General features: G+C 44.0%; 1 protein-coding gene across 2 annotated transcripts in view; it reads left to right on the forward strand.

Annotated features, from left to right (window-relative positions):
* CCDC93 (CCC complex scaffolding subunit CCDC93) overlaps positions 1–7204 on the forward strand; it is a 107494-nt gene extending 100290 nt beyond the window's left edge. For both annotated transcript variants that reach the window (XM_075933242.2, XM_075933244.2), the window contains 2 exons: positions 2761–2874; positions 6115–7204. In XM_075933242.2, coding sequence (XP_075789357.1) covers positions 2761–2874; positions 6115–6168 — 168 coding nt within the window. In that variant the 3' untranslated portion in view covers positions 6169–7204. The remainder of the gene's footprint in view (positions 1–2760; positions 2875–6114) is intronic.
* The last annotated feature ends 9300 nt before the right edge of the window (positions 7205–16504 follow it).

Consider the following 16504-nt stretch of genomic DNA (forward strand, 5'->3'; position numbering starts at 1 on the left):
TAACATTAAGTCACAGACCATGCTTTAAGAACCACTGATTTAGAGCAGTAATTCCCAACCTTTTTTATACCGGAGACAGGCAAACCCATTCACAAACTTTCAGTGGACCAGTACCATTTTATTTGAATATTTGCATGTTCATTATGCAAATAAAATGTTACTGATCCACCGAAAGCCCCAGCTCCAGAACCCCCCAGTGCCAGACCCCATCCCAAACGCCTCAGTGCCAGCCCCCTACTCCTTAGAGCCCACTACCACCAGCTACCCCAGTATCAGCTTCCTGTTTCCAGAGCTCTCCCCAGTGCCAGCCCTGCTTCCATAGTACCCCCACTCCTAGCCCTGCCCCCAGATATTCCAATGCCCCTCAGTGTCAGCCCCTGCCTCTTAGAGCCCCTCACTCCTTAGTACTAGCCTCACCCTCACACCTCTCCCAGTATTAGCTTCACCCCCAGTGTCATCCCACTGTCTGAGAGCCTCCCACCCCCAGAACCTCCCCAGCACTAGCCCCGTCCCAGGAGCCCCCACCCCTCCACCTCTCCAAGTGCCTGCCCCACCCTCCTTACCTAGCCCTGCACTGCCTCCCAGTCACCAGCTGAGTGCTGCTACTCAGGTCACAGCTGCTCTAAGGTTACTGTGCCAGACTCCATGCAGCCTTCCTGCTGCGCAGCAAAGCGTTCTTCCATGGCTGGGATGCGACGCTGCCCCTGCTTGATGCTGGTTGGCTGAGAGGCGGGGCAGGACACGCTTCTCCTGCGCTCATGGCAGGAGCGGTATACCCCAGCCCCGGTAGCCAGAAATCCATGGCCCAGCCAGCGGTTGTGAACCGCTGGTTTAGAGGGTACAGAACAATGGCTGATCTTCTAACTTCCACTGTAAGCATTTTAGATATTGGGCATGGTAAAGGGCCATCGCCCCTGGAGACAACTTGGCAGGCCCATCTCCTCACCTTCAACTCCTCCATGTCCTCATGTCAAGCCAGCATGGGAATTTGTGAGTTGTTTGAGTAGCTTCCCTATGGGCTCTCTGAACCACTGAAGAGTATAGGTAGCTGTGTCTGTCATGCACATGTGCACACTCTTTGCCTCACGGCAATCTAATGTGCAAGCAAAAGAGACACTGTTCCTTTTCAGCTGTCCTTCCCCTGAGATGAAGTGAGCATCAGTCCACTTTGCTTGCCTTGTGTTTTCATTATAATTGATAGTGTTTAGTTTTATAACTTTTTATAGCGCTTCCGTTTATTTTTGTGGCCTTTCTAGAGCTTTTGTTTTAAGTTTCCCAAAAAGATTTCTTTGTCCTTTTTCTGCCCATCCCACTTCTGGAAATTGCCTTGCTCTCCCACTGGGCATGTCCTAAATTCCCACTCACGAGATCTATAGAGCTGCTACATGGTCTTCAGTTCATACCTTCACTTCCCATTACGCTATTACTCAGCAAGCCAGGGACGATGCCTTCTTTGGTTGAGTGCTGTTGCAATCAGTGGTTGGCTCCAACCCCACCTCCTGAACTGCTGCTTATGAGTACCTAATTGGAATACACATGAACAAGCATTTGAAGAAAAAATGATTATGTACCTTCCTGTAATTGTTCTTCAAGATGTGGTTTTGATGTGTATTCCAGTACCCACCCTCCTACCTCTCTGTCAGAGTAGCCGACAAGAAGGAACTGGGATGGGGGGCAACAGGGCTATATAATCTGCACCAGGGAGGAACAACTCCAGGGGGTACTCAAGCCAATCCTACAGATACTGCAATGGGAAAAATCTTCTGTCAACCATGCACACATGCAGGTGCACACCTAATTGGAATAGACATGAACAATGCATCTTGAAGATCAGCACTTATGGAAAGGGATGTAACTGTTTTTTTTAATTTTAAAATAACAATAGCACAAATTGCAATGCTTCCTCCAACAGCTCAGTGAATTATAGCAGCAGAAAGTGCCTCTGATGATGACTCTTAACTGGGTATTCTCCATGTTCGCCACTGCCCAGTTCTCCACTGCCTGGCATATTGTGTGATCCCTTATTTTTGCGCAAACTGCTACCAAATCAGAATGACAGTGCTACATGCCCACTTTGAACAGGAGTATACATAAGAAGGTGGAGACTCGCCCCCCCCCCCCCCCCCAGTGTCTCCCGCAGGAACAGATAAGAGAGAAATTTTATATACAAACTATATTTGGAACATGAAAAATGCTATATTTTTAAATACCGTTTCATTTTACTTACAATGCTGGCTCATTGGCTGGAGACAAGATGCATCAAGTAATAAAATACTTACATTAAAAATATCGGAGTACTTATCTAAAACTTTTGTTGCTGACGCTTAGAACGAGACTGATTTAATTTTCCTACTAAATTAGCCAGATTAATATGTGATTCTTTTCCCAAAAGTTGATAGATGAGGGAGGCAACCACCTTAGATACTAAGTCACTACTCCATTAATAACTTTTTGTTTAAAAAAGATTTTAGGTGTCCTTAACTTCAGTTTCAATAAATTGTCTGCCATATTTAAATGCTATTCAGGAAATAAGGTTGTGATCTTACAAAGATGTGTGCATGCTTAATATACATTGTAAGTAATTCCATTGACTTAGTGTAAGTCTTTTCAAGATCTGGGTCTAAATATTTATTGGATTGAAGGAAGCAGTCCAAGTCCTTTGTAAAGCATCTTTCTCCAATGTCTACTTGGAAATGTATTTGATGTTTCTGGTTTGTATTAAATTCCTGATCTTTCATTCTTTGTGCACATTAAAAACAGATAGAAAAGAAAAAACAAGAAAACAAAATGAGAAGAGACCAGTTAAATGACGAATACCTGGAGCTGCTAGAGAAACAGAGGCTTTACTTTAAAACAGTGAAAGAATTTAAAGAGGTAAGAGCATTTTTGTTTGTATTGGGTAGAGAGAATTTGATCCAATAAAACTACTGGTGAGTTTTTAAGAATACTCTTTGAAGTCATCTTGCTCAAAGGTAATTACTTTGAAAGGGATCAAAAATCATCTCATTGTTGACAGGAAAATATTTAGATATGTTGCCTTGCCAAGAAACAGTTTCACATCAGATAACTTTCACAAACCTGCTTTGGCTTATATATCTCAGAGTCAAATCAAAAGAGGGGTTAAAGCTCTCAGGAAACCACCAATATTTTTTTCCAGTTAACTTCCTATTATTACAGAGTACTAGTCTTCATTGCTGGGACTCTCATAGAAGGGAACTAAACACCTTTCATTGTCTAATAAATGATTTTTTAAGAAATCATCATTCAGCTAATTAAAATCTCATCGAGGAAAACCCTAGTACAGGGATGCAATTTGGTTTCCAATGCAAAATATTTGAATTAATTAGAAAGACCTGAATTGCTTGTAAATTAAATGCAATCTAACTGTATAGTTGAATATAGTGAGGCTTTCAAAACCCTTTGTTGGTCTGCTCTGCTCCCATTGAAGTCAGTGGTGTTTTTACTGTTATTTTCAATGGGAGCAGAGGTTAGGTCCACACTTACTTTTTGCAAATCCCATCATGAAGATTTAAGCTATAATGGTCTATTTGTTTTATGCATATGCACATCATAGTGGCTCAGGTAAGGGTTTGTTTTTAATGTACTGTAACAATACCTGTTCCTAGAGGTAATCAGGATTGTTTTACTCTTTATCTTATCTTACTCCACAGAAAAAATACTACTTTTATCCATCTGTGGCTCTCTTGTTCTGTGTGAAGATTGTTGTCTCATCCTATGTATAGATTGTAAACTCTTTGGCTACGTCTATACTACGATCCTCTTGCGGAAGAGGAAATGCAAATGGAACGCTCATTTGCATATGTTGCGCGCTCATTTGCATTTCCTCTTCTTTTCCCTTTTGCGCAAGAGAATCAAAGTATTAGATGTAGCTTTTGGGTGCTGATTCTGGATGATATGCTGGAAAGATTTGTCAGATATATATTAATGGATGCTGAAAAGCATGCACAATTGAGGAAGTATGTAGGTCAAGCTTCCATATAGTGCTGACAGTGGACTAAAATATAGGTTTACTCCAGAACTCAACCCTTCTATAAAATGGGTATACTATTTAGCTAGTATACTATTGGGTATACTATTGTGCTTTGAGATCCTGGAATGCAAGCTACGGTAGAGCAGTGAATGTGATTTTCTACAATGGAATTAATGTGGAAATTGTGAAATATGAAAATGGAAGCTGAAGCAATTTAAGTTTGCATTCTTTTGCATGTCATAAACTATGATTTCTCAGTTTACATAACATTTCTGCAGGGGGACATGCTGTGATCATCTGTACCAGATATGTGTCCTCGTTGACAAAGAGAGGAAATACTGACCTCTTAATATTTTTGGACTTGGGTATCTCTTTCATAGATAAGAGTTGTTAGATAAGTTAGAGGTATTTCAAATACTAAGCAATTCTTTAACTATTCAAGTTAACAGTACAAGAAATTTTAATTACAGTTTTATATCAAAGCTTTCCATTAGACAAACTGCAAGTTGTCTAATGGAATCTTTTTGCAAACCTATGAAAGGCACTCTAACTAGTGCAGCATGGAGATGATTAATACGTAGGAACTAGTTTGGCTGTGTTTCCTGTGGCAGTTGTTATAATAATGGACTAGGAATATTGATAACACATAGTATTTTGTGGCATGAGAAATTGTCTTTTGAAGAAAAGGGGAAGAGTAGTGGGTTTGTGTAGCGGTTCTTGTATTGTGTGATACCCATGTGCTCTGTGTGTATATTTTTTCTCTAGTAAAATAAGAGGAAATGCATGGTCTTGCCATCTAAACACTGTAAAAGTACTATTAATATTTCATTTATTTGGCCTTTCCGGAGCTTGCCAAAAGAGCACTGCTGTGCAAAGGATATTGGGGTTTGCATGTTGCAAAAGGTTGCTTTTTCTGTTCTGTCTTGGTTTACAGGGGCTACGTCTACACTACGAGTTTTCTTGACAAAAAATATGCTAATGAGGAACTCATTTGCATATTTTCTGCCGATCCATTTTTGCACTAGGGGTTTTTGCACAAAAACAAACAGTGTGGATATTTTCTTTTTGCGCAAAAAACCCTTTTCCCGCAAGATTGGTATACCTTCTCTTTTGGGACATAAGGACCTTGTGGAAAAAGGGGGTTTTGTGCAAAAAGAAAATGTCCACACTGCTTGTTTTTGTGCAAAAACAGATAGGCAAAAAATATGCAAATGAGATTGCAACTCATGCAAGTGAGTCCCTCATTGGCATATTTTTTGCTAAGAAAACTCATATAAACATAGCCTGGGTTACTTGCTCTGCCTTGCATCACATATCTCTGAGAGACGGATAGGTTGCCAAGCCACTTTTATTACTGTGATAGGTGTTTCTATTATCTCTAGCAATTAGATTTCCATAGAGACTGAAAAAGCCCTTCCATATCCGTTGACTTCTGAGGGAATTTTCACACAGTGACATGTCCTGTTTTGTTTTCTGGAAGATAAACATATTGAGAAGAGAAACATAATTTTTGACCTTGCAGTAGTAGTTCTCTGAAAATAGATTCTATGCAAAATGACATTGCATGACTCCAAATCTGGTCTCAGTGACCTTCATTTCAACTTACTTCAGTTTATAAGGAAAAAGATTTCATAACTAGCAGCACCATAAACTCAATTTGGAACTGACCATAGAGCTAGATTATTTCTGCTTTGTGCATCATAACTTGTAATAACATTCTTGCCATTGGAACAAAATTAACAGTTCCATTGATGATTTTATGAATTTAAAAAAAAACCCAAACTTCCAACTCATTATGTGTTGTCTTGAATTGCAGAGCAGGCAGGCACAAAAACTAATAAAATAATTTAGTGGCATTTTAGTGATGCCCTAAGTGTCTTAAATTATTCAGTTTTGAGTAGATGTCGCTGTAACTTAGTCATTTTATAACCATACTTTAGGTTGAGCCTGACCCATGTTATCATCTTTGTGTCACCAAAGGAGCACTAAAGAGGCAAATGGAGATCCCTTTTTCATTATTTTATGTCATCTCTCATAATATGAAACATTGTTTTGATGGTGTGAATATAGGTCCCATAACCGTTATAATTAACATTTAAAAATCTATTTACTTTTATCAACAGGAATGCCGTAAGAATGAAATGCTGCTCTCCAAGCTGAAAGTCATCTCTTCCTGAAGAACTCCTTTAGGCAGTGAATTTTGTAATCAAGTCCATAAATTGACTATTTTCTGTGGTAACAGTAATAATGGCAATGCGTACCTACATGTATATTGCTATATAAGTCTTTATTTTTCAATCTGTATTCCGTTCTACATTATTTCTTCTAGTGGCCCTTTAATAATGATCACTTCCATTACACAGTGAAGAGTTAATGCAATTCAGTAAATTCAGGAATGTTTAATTTTATTTATTTGTTTTTCACAATGAGGAAGATAAGATTATTTTGTACTTTGGATTAAATACTGCACTAGTTCTAATTTGAGGAAGAAATATATATGTATTGTAAGCTTGTAACATACTTGAAAAAATAAATCCAGACACCATGAAGAGAGAGTATAGTAAAATGTAGCGATTGATAAATGTAGCCACGGGTGAAATGGTAGGTTTTTCACTTTTTTCACCTGCTAAGGAACCAGATTTTACTTCAGTTTTACATTTTAGCCACAGATGAGATTTCACGCAATAAGAAATATGAAGCATGATGGTTAAGACTTAAGCAAATGAAAACATAACATGTATCATTCTCTAGTGTAAGAGTACAAACTTCTGTATTTTTATTACAGGAAGTGTAACTGTTGTATATACTGCTTTCTTGGAAACTTCAGCATTATGTACAGGGGGGTTGCTGATAAATAAATCATTCCAGACAAATCACATTTTAATCAATAAGACTTTTGAGTATAACTGGTTGGGTTGAAAAATGAATCTAGCTACACAAATTTACATCAACATTATTTGGTCCTGAAAATTTAGAAAACTTGTTGAACCCCCTTGTAAATTTTATATAACCTCTGTATACCGTATTTTATAGTTCAGACAGCTGCTTGTACAAAACAGGAAGTTGTTGGACTAGACTTGCTAATATATAACACATCCTCTTTTACTAAAGAAAAGAACCCAGTTCTTCATTATGTTCAGGAACATGGATGACAGTGCTATTAAATTACTTTCTATGGCAGATTAATGTGAAATAAAAATGTTTGGAACCCAATGATCTGCAGCGATTATAGTTAAGTATCTTTTCTTTAGAAGCCTTAATAGATTTTTGATAAAGAATGTGTAAGAACATTCACTGACTTATATAAACTCTTGTTCTTAATATCTCACAATCTGATGGGTATATCTTATTCTGCTGTGCCAGTTCTGCATATTAACCACACGAGCTGCCACCTTTTGTTTCTTGGTTCGTTTGTGTTTAGTAATAGGGTAGATTTCCTATCGTAATAGTCAGTGCAGGGTGCAGAACGGGGTATTTGTGTCACTGAAAGGAAATCTTACAAAGCCATCATCATGTAAGTCCTCATCCAACTCCCATTACAGTCAGTGTTCTTAGTACCTTTGGACGCTGCCCTACATTTAAGTGAGAGATCTTCGTAAACTTGGGATAGGAAGGTCATGGAAATTGTCTGGTAAATAGGTTTGAGATTTTTCAAAACCATAGGATACATGTTCAGTGGCACATATTGGCCCATCAACAAGCTCCTGAATGGGTGTCAGTCCATCCTAAAAACATGTACACAGCAAATCAATGTCTTCTACATTATTCTTATTGGCATAAGATTCTTCAGATGGAAATCATACCCTACATCAGTTCTCAAACTGTGAGTTGCGACCCCAGCATGAGTCGCAACCTCATTTTAATGGGGTTGCCAGGTTGGTGTTAAGATTGGCAAGGACCTGGAGCTGTGGCAGAAGCCTGAGCTGCACCACCTACGGCCAGATGCTTTAGTTTCTGCCCTGGGTGGTGGACTCAGGTTACAGACCGCTGCGAGGGAATGAACCCTTTGAGCTTTGGTTCCTCCACCCAAATTAGTGGGGATTGGGCTTTGGTTCTCCCCCATCCTTAGGGCAGCAGGGCTTGACCAGACTCAAGCTTCTATCCCCCTCCTAGAGTCGTGTAGTAATTTTTTCTTGCAGTACAATGAAGTTTGAGAACCCCTAATCTATATGCTTGTCTATTAAAATATGATAAATCAGAAAGCTCAGCGCCAAAACAAGTTTTCAGACTTAGGACTTATAAAACCCATTAAAACTTCCTAAATGAATAACTAGATTGGCAGGGAAGGGGGGAATGAATCCACTACTCTGGTCATAGCCTCTCTTTAGAGAACATACACGTTTATTGAAAAGAATGACCGAGCAGTCTAAAGGTACAGTAAAGTGATCATGAGAAGGTTAATGAAATGAAGTCATGCTCTATATATATCTCTTGTCCTTCTTGTTTTGTAAGTGGGGTTAGGTCTAGACTGCAGGCTTCTTTTTGAAGAAGCTTTTTCCGGAAGAGATCTTCCAAAAAAAGTCTTCTGAAAAAGAGCGTCCACACACACAAGCACATTGAAAGAGCGAAGTGCTTTTTTTTGAAAGAGAGCGTCCAGACTGATTGGACACTGTCACATAAAAGGCCATCTGGAACCACGTCAGCCAGGGCTTTAGGTCACCAGTTGCTTCTGAGTGTTGGTGCCGGAGCCTTGCAGACACATGTGCTTTAAAGGGACCCTCCTGGACAGCCATTTCTCTGCTTTGCTGCATGCTTGTGTACCTCTTTGACGGACAGCAAAGCTTTTGCAGTGCCTGCTGTGGTTGCCCTGCTTTTTTGGATGCCACAGCTTTTTTTCTTGGTGCCATGGAGCCGGAGCTGCCTCATGGCATGTGATGACCCCACATGGCCATGCTGTAGTTTTTGCAGCACTTTGTGTTAGCTGTCTTCCTGGTCCTGCATGAGCTCAACCCTAAACTCATTCTAGGGACACTCTCTCAGGGTGCAGGAGCTACACTCTGGCAATCGCATCCCACAGTAGAGGGGCATTTCTGGAGGCTCAACACCAATTCGGACTGGTGGGATGACCAGCAGTGGCTGCAAAACTTGAGCATGCAGAAGGTTACCTTTTTGGATCTGTGTGCCTGGCTTGTCCCTGTCCTCCGGAGACGTGAGTGGCCTCACGGGGGTGGCTCCTGGGGCGTTTGGGGGAGGGGAAAAGAGTTGGGCAGGCACCTCCCAAGGGCTCAGGCACTACTCCTAATTCTCTGCTTTGTGTGTGTTTGTCTCCTTCTCCAGGTTGTGAGGGCTATCAGTTCAATCCTGCTGTGGAGGTCATCCGCCTGGGAGACCTGGACCTGATCATGGCCTGATTTGCTGTCCTGGGGTTCCCGAACTACACTCCTGCCATAGATGGGACCCACATACCAATCTGCGCACCGGAGCATCAAGCAGCTCAGTATATTAATAGGAAGGGCTACTTCTCAATGGTGCTGCAGGCCCTAGTTGACCACTGTGGACAGTTCATGGACATTTTTGTCGGGTGGTCAGGCAGGTCACACGATGCCCACATGTTTCAGAACTTTAGCCTATAGGGAAAGCTATAAGCAGGCACATTCTTCCCCTGCCATGAACTAGCAGTTGGGACATGCAGATGCCATTGTGCATCGTGGGGAACATGGCTTACCCTCTGATGCCATGGCTTATGATGCCTTATACCGGACACCTGGACCCCAGCAGGGACTAATTTAATACCCACCTGAATTGGGCCAGGATCCAGGCTGTGCGCGCCTTTGGCTGCCTCAAGGCACAGTTCAGGTGCCTGCTAACCCACCTTGACATGGAGGTGCACAACATCCCCGAGGTGGTCGTGGCATGTTGTGTCCTTCACAACATTGTGGAAAGGAGGAGGAAGGCTTTATTCCCGGGGTGGGGGTGTGGATGCCAGCTGCGAGGAGCAGGCCTTTGAGCAGCCATGGACAGCTACCATTTGCCAGGCTCATCAGGCCAGGATGCGCATCTAGGAAGCCCTGAGGGGAGAGGTTCTCTCAAGGACCCCAGTAACTCTCCCCAGGGATTCCCCAAAAGGGGCCTCTGGCTTGCTGCCCCACCCCTCTTTCCCAACACAACTCCTCCCTTTACCCCTTCTCTGACTTCTCAGTAAAAACACTTGTTTGGTTTCCAACAAAATGAAGTCTATTTATCTTTCATTAAAAATGATGGGCACGGGGTTGGGAGGCTTGGAGTGGCGTGGTTGGGGGGGTTGCTACATGTTCCACCTCAGGTGTGGGGACATCGTCGGATTTGGGGTTGGGGGGGCTGGAGTGGGGTCAGGGATGGCAGGGAAGGGAGCATTTAGATTGCTTGGAAAGGGAGCAGAGGCATTGCATGGGGGGCAGCAGGAAGGGGATAGGCATAGCAGGGGAGCAGGAGGGTAGTAGGCAGGAGCAGCAACAGCAGGCACGTGTGCCATTATTTCTCTCATGATGGCGCACATCCTATCACACCGCTGTATGAGCTGGTCCCAGGCACAGTTCCACCACTCAGCATCCTCACGGATCTTCTGCACCAGGGTCTGCTGCATGTCGCACAGGACGCTGGGTGCATGAGGTCTTCCTGGACCCCGGTGGCTTTTGGGTCCCCCGGGCTGTGGCAGTTGGCATGGGTGACGTGGCTTGCCCCTCAGTCCTGAGTACTCTGGCTGTGGAGAACACAGGGAGAGGTGGTCAGTCATCCATGCAGACACTGTCCCTGAGGCCGTGTCCTCCTCTGAGCAGCGATCAACTGTCCTCAGGTCAGAGAAGGGGGGTGTCCCAGGAGTCAGGCCATGTGTGGAGCCCTGCCTCCCTGAGGCCCCGAGGTGCCCAGGGGACCATGCTGCCTGCTCCCCAGCCCACAACACGCAGACAAGGGAAGTGTCCAGCCACAGTGGAATCCCATGGGTGGCAGAGGAGCCGGCAACAGCCTAGCCCTCCCTGGGGTCCGCACACACCTGCAGCTCACACTGCTGCCTCGCACATACAGGTATGCCCACATGCTGTGTGTGGCACTCCTTGGAGTGTCTGGGGTCGTGCCTGCACCCTTGTGGCTAACCTGCTTCCAGCCATGGCAGGTGCTACTGGGAAGGTGCAAGGGTCTGTCGTCCGTCCGTTCCTCCCCCCCCCCCCCCCCCCCGGGCCAGACGTGTGGTCTCCCCTGAGCCTGGCAGCAGGATCCTGTCTGTGCTCAGGGGCTGCCTGCTGAGTCGGTGTGCCGCACAGTAATGCTGCACACGGTTCCACATGCACAGACTGCAGCACGATGTCCAGCCCGAGTGACACACCCCCTGTGCGCCCGCCTCCCCCGCCCTGTGTGCGCGACAAACTGAAAGCACTCACCTGAAGATCCCTCCCTGGCCTCAGACGAGGCCTGGGAGATGTCCTGACTGACAAGAACCAGCTCCAGGGACAAGGTGACAGTGTCCGTTGTCATCTCCTCCTGCTGCCCCTAGTGGTGGTGGTCCTCCAGCTGGGCTACAACGGGTCTTGGGGCCGGAGTCCATGACAATAGGTGGGGAAGACGTTTCCCCACCGCAGGATCTGGTGGAGCTCCTGGTTATAGGGGCAAGTGTGGGTCCTGCCCCTGAGCTCGAGCGGCCCTCTCTGGTCCTGATGTATCCCTGATGAAGCTCTTTCATCTTATTCCCGAACTGTTCTGGGGTCAGGATCTCCACTCGGGGCCAGGAGGGTGCTCGCCTCTTGGTCCCTCTGGGTGGGTCCTGGAACCGCTCCCTGTGAGTGGCAGGGGGAGTCACAGGGGGCTTGTGGCTCCACCATGGGCAGCAAGGCCTGTGGCAGGGAGAGCTGCGTAGTGAGGTGCTTCTCTCAGACTGGCTTCCAGCCACAAGGCTTGTCCAGGGTGCCTGCAGCTTTAAAAGGGGCCAGGAAACAAGAACTATAGAGTTTGTGGTTAGTATGCATGGAATGTCCAGCAGGGCACCTGTGTTATTTCTTGGAGGCCTCTTTCAAAAAAAAAACAAAAAAAAAAACACAAAACACCTCCTTCCCGCCCCCACACACCTTTTTCCAAAAAAGTACTTTCGGAAAAAGGCTTCTTCCTTGTAGAAAGAGAAATACCAACACTGGAAAAACCCCTCTGTTGTTTCGATTTACTTTTGAAAGAATGTGATTGCAGTGTGGATGTAACTCAGGTTTTGTCGGAAAAACGGCTGTTTTCCTGACAAAACTCTGTAGTGTAGACACTGTGTCCCCAGCCCCAATACATGTATGTGCTTTCTATGGGATCTGGTTGAACAAGGCAGCTAATTCCCAGCTTGCAGCCCTGTGAGTACAGTGGGTTTTTTCTGTTGAACTGAGTGGTCCCTTTGCAAAAATATGGCCCTTCAAAAGAGCAGAAGCAGGCATATGAAAATAACCCCTATAGTGAGCAGCGTCCTCTAAAATGGAGATGCCAGAGCTGACATATGTTGGCCCTGCTCTTAGTCCTTAATGCTGGAGAATGGGGAATGGAAGAAAGGTGTGGTTCCAACTATTCTTTGCTTCCCGTAGCCCATGGGCAAAGCAGAGCACTTGTAAGAAAAATCCTGAGTCTTCTCTGAAGCTGGATGCCATTTTGGACTATAAAAGGATCACAATACAAAGAGCACAAAGGCAGCTTTAAAGCATTTTGGTTAGTGCTCCGGATTTCTTCTTGCACTCTGCATAGGACAGATTAATTAGGGTCAGGCTCCTGTGTGCTCATTCTGCTTTTCTGCCATAGTGAGAATGTAAACATAAACTGAGGCCTTGATCCTGCCAACTTTTACACACTACTTGTGCATACACATTTGCACAATGGGACCAAAGATGCTTTGATATAAGGTGTTTACATATATTGAAGAGACATTGAATGTTTACATACATTAAAAAACAGCCAGGTCTTTTCACCTTCCTTGAAAGCAACGGTTCATTTGCCAAATTGAAGGGCAAAGTCAGTAAAGAAATAGTCTTCTAAGTGGGTTCTACAAACAAGGGCCATAAATAAATGGGTGACAGTTTCCTTTCAAACAATGAGTTTCAATTTAGCCCTTGCCGGTGCTAGAAATTAGAATGTTAAAACCCTTTTACATAGTGATGTATTACTATTTCATCTGTGGAATAAGGAAAAGTAAATCAAGAAAGCACTGGGCAATAGGCTGGGTACGGGGGCCTGCTTAAGCTAATGAAGTGCTGGCATATAGAACACTGATTTTTTTTGTGTGTAATGATCTTGGGAGTACTTGAAATTTTGCCTTAATTTTCACAACAGCTGTATGTAATTGCAGAGTCTCACCTGTAAGTAGTGCATGCAAACATGCAATGAGAAGAATGAACTCTTTTGGTGCATGCCAAGATAAACATGGCCATCACCCAATATCCTGCAAAGGGCTAAGTGCCCTTTGTTCCCGTTGATTTAATAGACAAGGAGAGCTGATCACTCACCTTTCTGGATGGGGCACACAATCTAATTGTAAAATGCTGACTTCAGTGGCTGCAGGAGCAGGCCCATAATTATTAAAACAGGTGGGAACAACCAGTTAAGTGCATGTACAGGTTGGACTTCGCTGGTCCAGCACCCTCGGGACCTGACTTGGGAAGGTCCCTCCCCTCGTGGTCGTGCTGCCATTGGGCCAGGACTCCAGCCTGTCCCCACTTCTGCCTCAGCCCTCTGGGGCTCTCCCGGGCCCCGCTGCTGCTGTGGCCGGAGCGTCACAGCCAGAGCTGCCCAGGTGGGACAGAGCTCTGTGGATAGGGTGGAGGGATGGGGCCAGAGCTCTGTGGCCCAGGCCAGAGCTTCCCGGCTGTTGCTGGGGCTGGGGTTCCCCAGCTGCTGGAGGGAGAACGCAGCCTGAGCTATTCAGCTGGGGACGGAACCAGAGCTCCCTGGCCCTGCCGCTGGGACCAGAACTCCCTGCCATGCTGCCTGTCTTTTCCCTTTCCCCTCACATACACACTCTGGACTCCCAGCTGAGTTGCTGGTGCCCCTTATGGCACTTCTGCCCTGGTGCCAGACCTCCCTCTTCCTGGGCTCTGTGGTCCAGGAACATCTGTACTCCAGATGTTGCTAAACCAGGGAGTCCAGATTAAGGGAGGTACAACCTGTACCTGTAACTAAATTTCACCAGTGCAGTGGGGGAAGGGGTCATGGAGCACATATTAGTCCCATTCTAATCTAAAAAGTTAGTTTTATTATTCATATACCATCGGGTTTTTTAGAGGAAATTCTCTTTGGAGTGTCATGGCAAGATGGTAGATTAAACAACAGCAACAGTATTGTTTCTGGTATCCAGGGTTGAGGAAGGCTATAGGAAAGTCAGATGATGTACAGTGAGACAACCAATCAGATAAGAAGATTGGTGAGAGTAAGGGAGGTAAATTATATTGTGGGCTCTGAAAGAAATTGGGCAGATGTGATCAGTCTATAAACACCTTAGAGATTACAATATAAATGAAAGAATGAAATATTTTTAGGCTGTGAAAACGGTGAGAAAAGGAGCAATAGTTTCAAGCTACAGAAGGCAAAGTTTGATTAAATGTTAAAGATCTGAACCATAAGATCAATTGAACAGTCAAGCAAACTCCTAAGGGAAATGGAACCATTACTTCAAAACTCAAAATCGGATTAGATAAAATTGTTGCAAGGTACAAGCAGCATTTCTGTAAAGTGTGTCTGAATTAGATCAGTCATGGTCAACCAGGATGAGTAAAAGCTACCTCTATCTGGAGATAAATGATCCCATATCTGCTTAACTCTTAGACCTTTTTCTGGCCACTGGCTAGATGGACCTTAGACCAGTATGTTAATTCCCCTGTCTTGTTTGATTTTTGTATGTCCGCAATGTTTAAGGAAGACAGTAAGATAAATGTATAAAGAAATACCAATGAAAAATTAAAGCGGCGAGAGTTAAAATGTAATTAAATTATTTCTTACCTCACTTTTAGTTGATGTCTTCAAATATTAGTCACATTAATCATGTGTGTTCCCATGGAATAAACCACAGCTGGGGGAGAGGGTGAATAGATGGTTTTGAATGTGTAAAAGCTCTTTGGCTGCGTCTAGACTGGCATGGTTTTCCGGAAATGCTTTTAACGGAAAAGTTTTCCATTAAAAACATTTTCAGAACAGAGCATCTAGATTGGCAGGGACGCTTTTCCGCAAAAGCACTTTTTGCGGAAAAGCATCTGTGCCAATCTAGACGCGCTTTTCCGCAAAAAAGCCCCGATTGCCATTTTCGCGATTGGGGCTTTTTTGTGGAAAACAAATCTGAGCTGTCGACACTGGCCCTTTTGCACAAAGCTTTGCGCAAAGGGACTTTTGCCTGAACGGGAGCAGAATAGCATTTCCGCAAGAAGCACTGATTTCTTACAGTAGGAAGTCAGTGCTTTTGTAGCAATTCAAGCAGCCAGTGTAGACAGCTGGCAAGTTTTTCTGGAAAAGCGGCTGATTTTCTGGAAAAACTGGCCAGTTTAGACACAGCCTTTATATTTTGCTATCCAGGAATGTGTGACTTGGGTAACAAGTAGAAATGCGACTGTCTTTGTCCTCCTGGTCCAGAGATGTAATCAGGAAGGATGTGCTGTTGTACATAGCTGTGCATGAAACAAGATATTCCTATGAAAAACTTTTGATTATAAACCTGGAAAGAGTTGCCAAAGAAATGGGGCCTGTTTCTCTCCAGCCTCACACTATGGGCAGTCACAATTCTGACATATACCCACTAGATGTCTTCTTGGCACAAGTGTAAGTAATGACACAAGATGCATGTTAATGAAGGATCTTTTCCTGGGTGGTGGTAATGAATGACTCAGAGGAGTGGTATTGGGATAGCCTTTCATGTCTAACCCATTTTATCAAAGGGACTGTTCACATGAGTAACATTTCTTCCATACGTAAGTATTTACAGTCAGGCTCTCTGTTGTTTTAACTTCTATGTCTATAGACCAATCTTGACACAGGAACTGTGTAGTTGTGATTCTAAAATACAATAGAGATCCTATCATCCTGACAATGAAGTGTGGTTTAGAGATCAGGCAAGGATTCATGTTTGACAATGAATTGCTGTGTAAGTTACTGTTAGCTTTCTTGTGAGTGGTCCTGTTTATAGAGACCAGAGGCAGCATGGATGGAATGGCCCACACAGAAAATAAATTTCACTACTAGGCTATTTGGCTGTGGGTTTGAGATAGGAGAGAAGGCATACATACATACTGGCTACGTCTAAGACTGGCATGATTTTGCGGAAATACTTTTAACGGAAAAGTTTTTCTGTTAAAAGTATTTCCGCAAAAGAGCGTCTAGATTGGCAAGGATGCTTTCTGCAAAAAGTGCTTTTACGCAAAAGCATCCATGGCCAGTATAGATGCATTTTTGCAAGAAAGCTCCGATGGCCATTTTAGCCATCGGGCTTTCTTGCACAAAAAATTAAGGTGCCTGTCTACACTGGCCCTCTTGCACAAGTATTCTTGCGCAAGAGGGCTTATTCCTGAATGGGAGCGTGAAAGTATTTGTGCAAGAAGC

This window comes from Pelodiscus sinensis, chromosome 7 (genome assembly GCF_052426305.1).
Source record: "Pelodiscus sinensis isolate ZL-2025 chromosome 7, ASM5242630v1, whole genome shotgun sequence".
Taxonomy (NCBI): Eukaryota; Metazoa; Chordata; order Testudines; family Trionychidae; genus Pelodiscus; species Pelodiscus sinensis.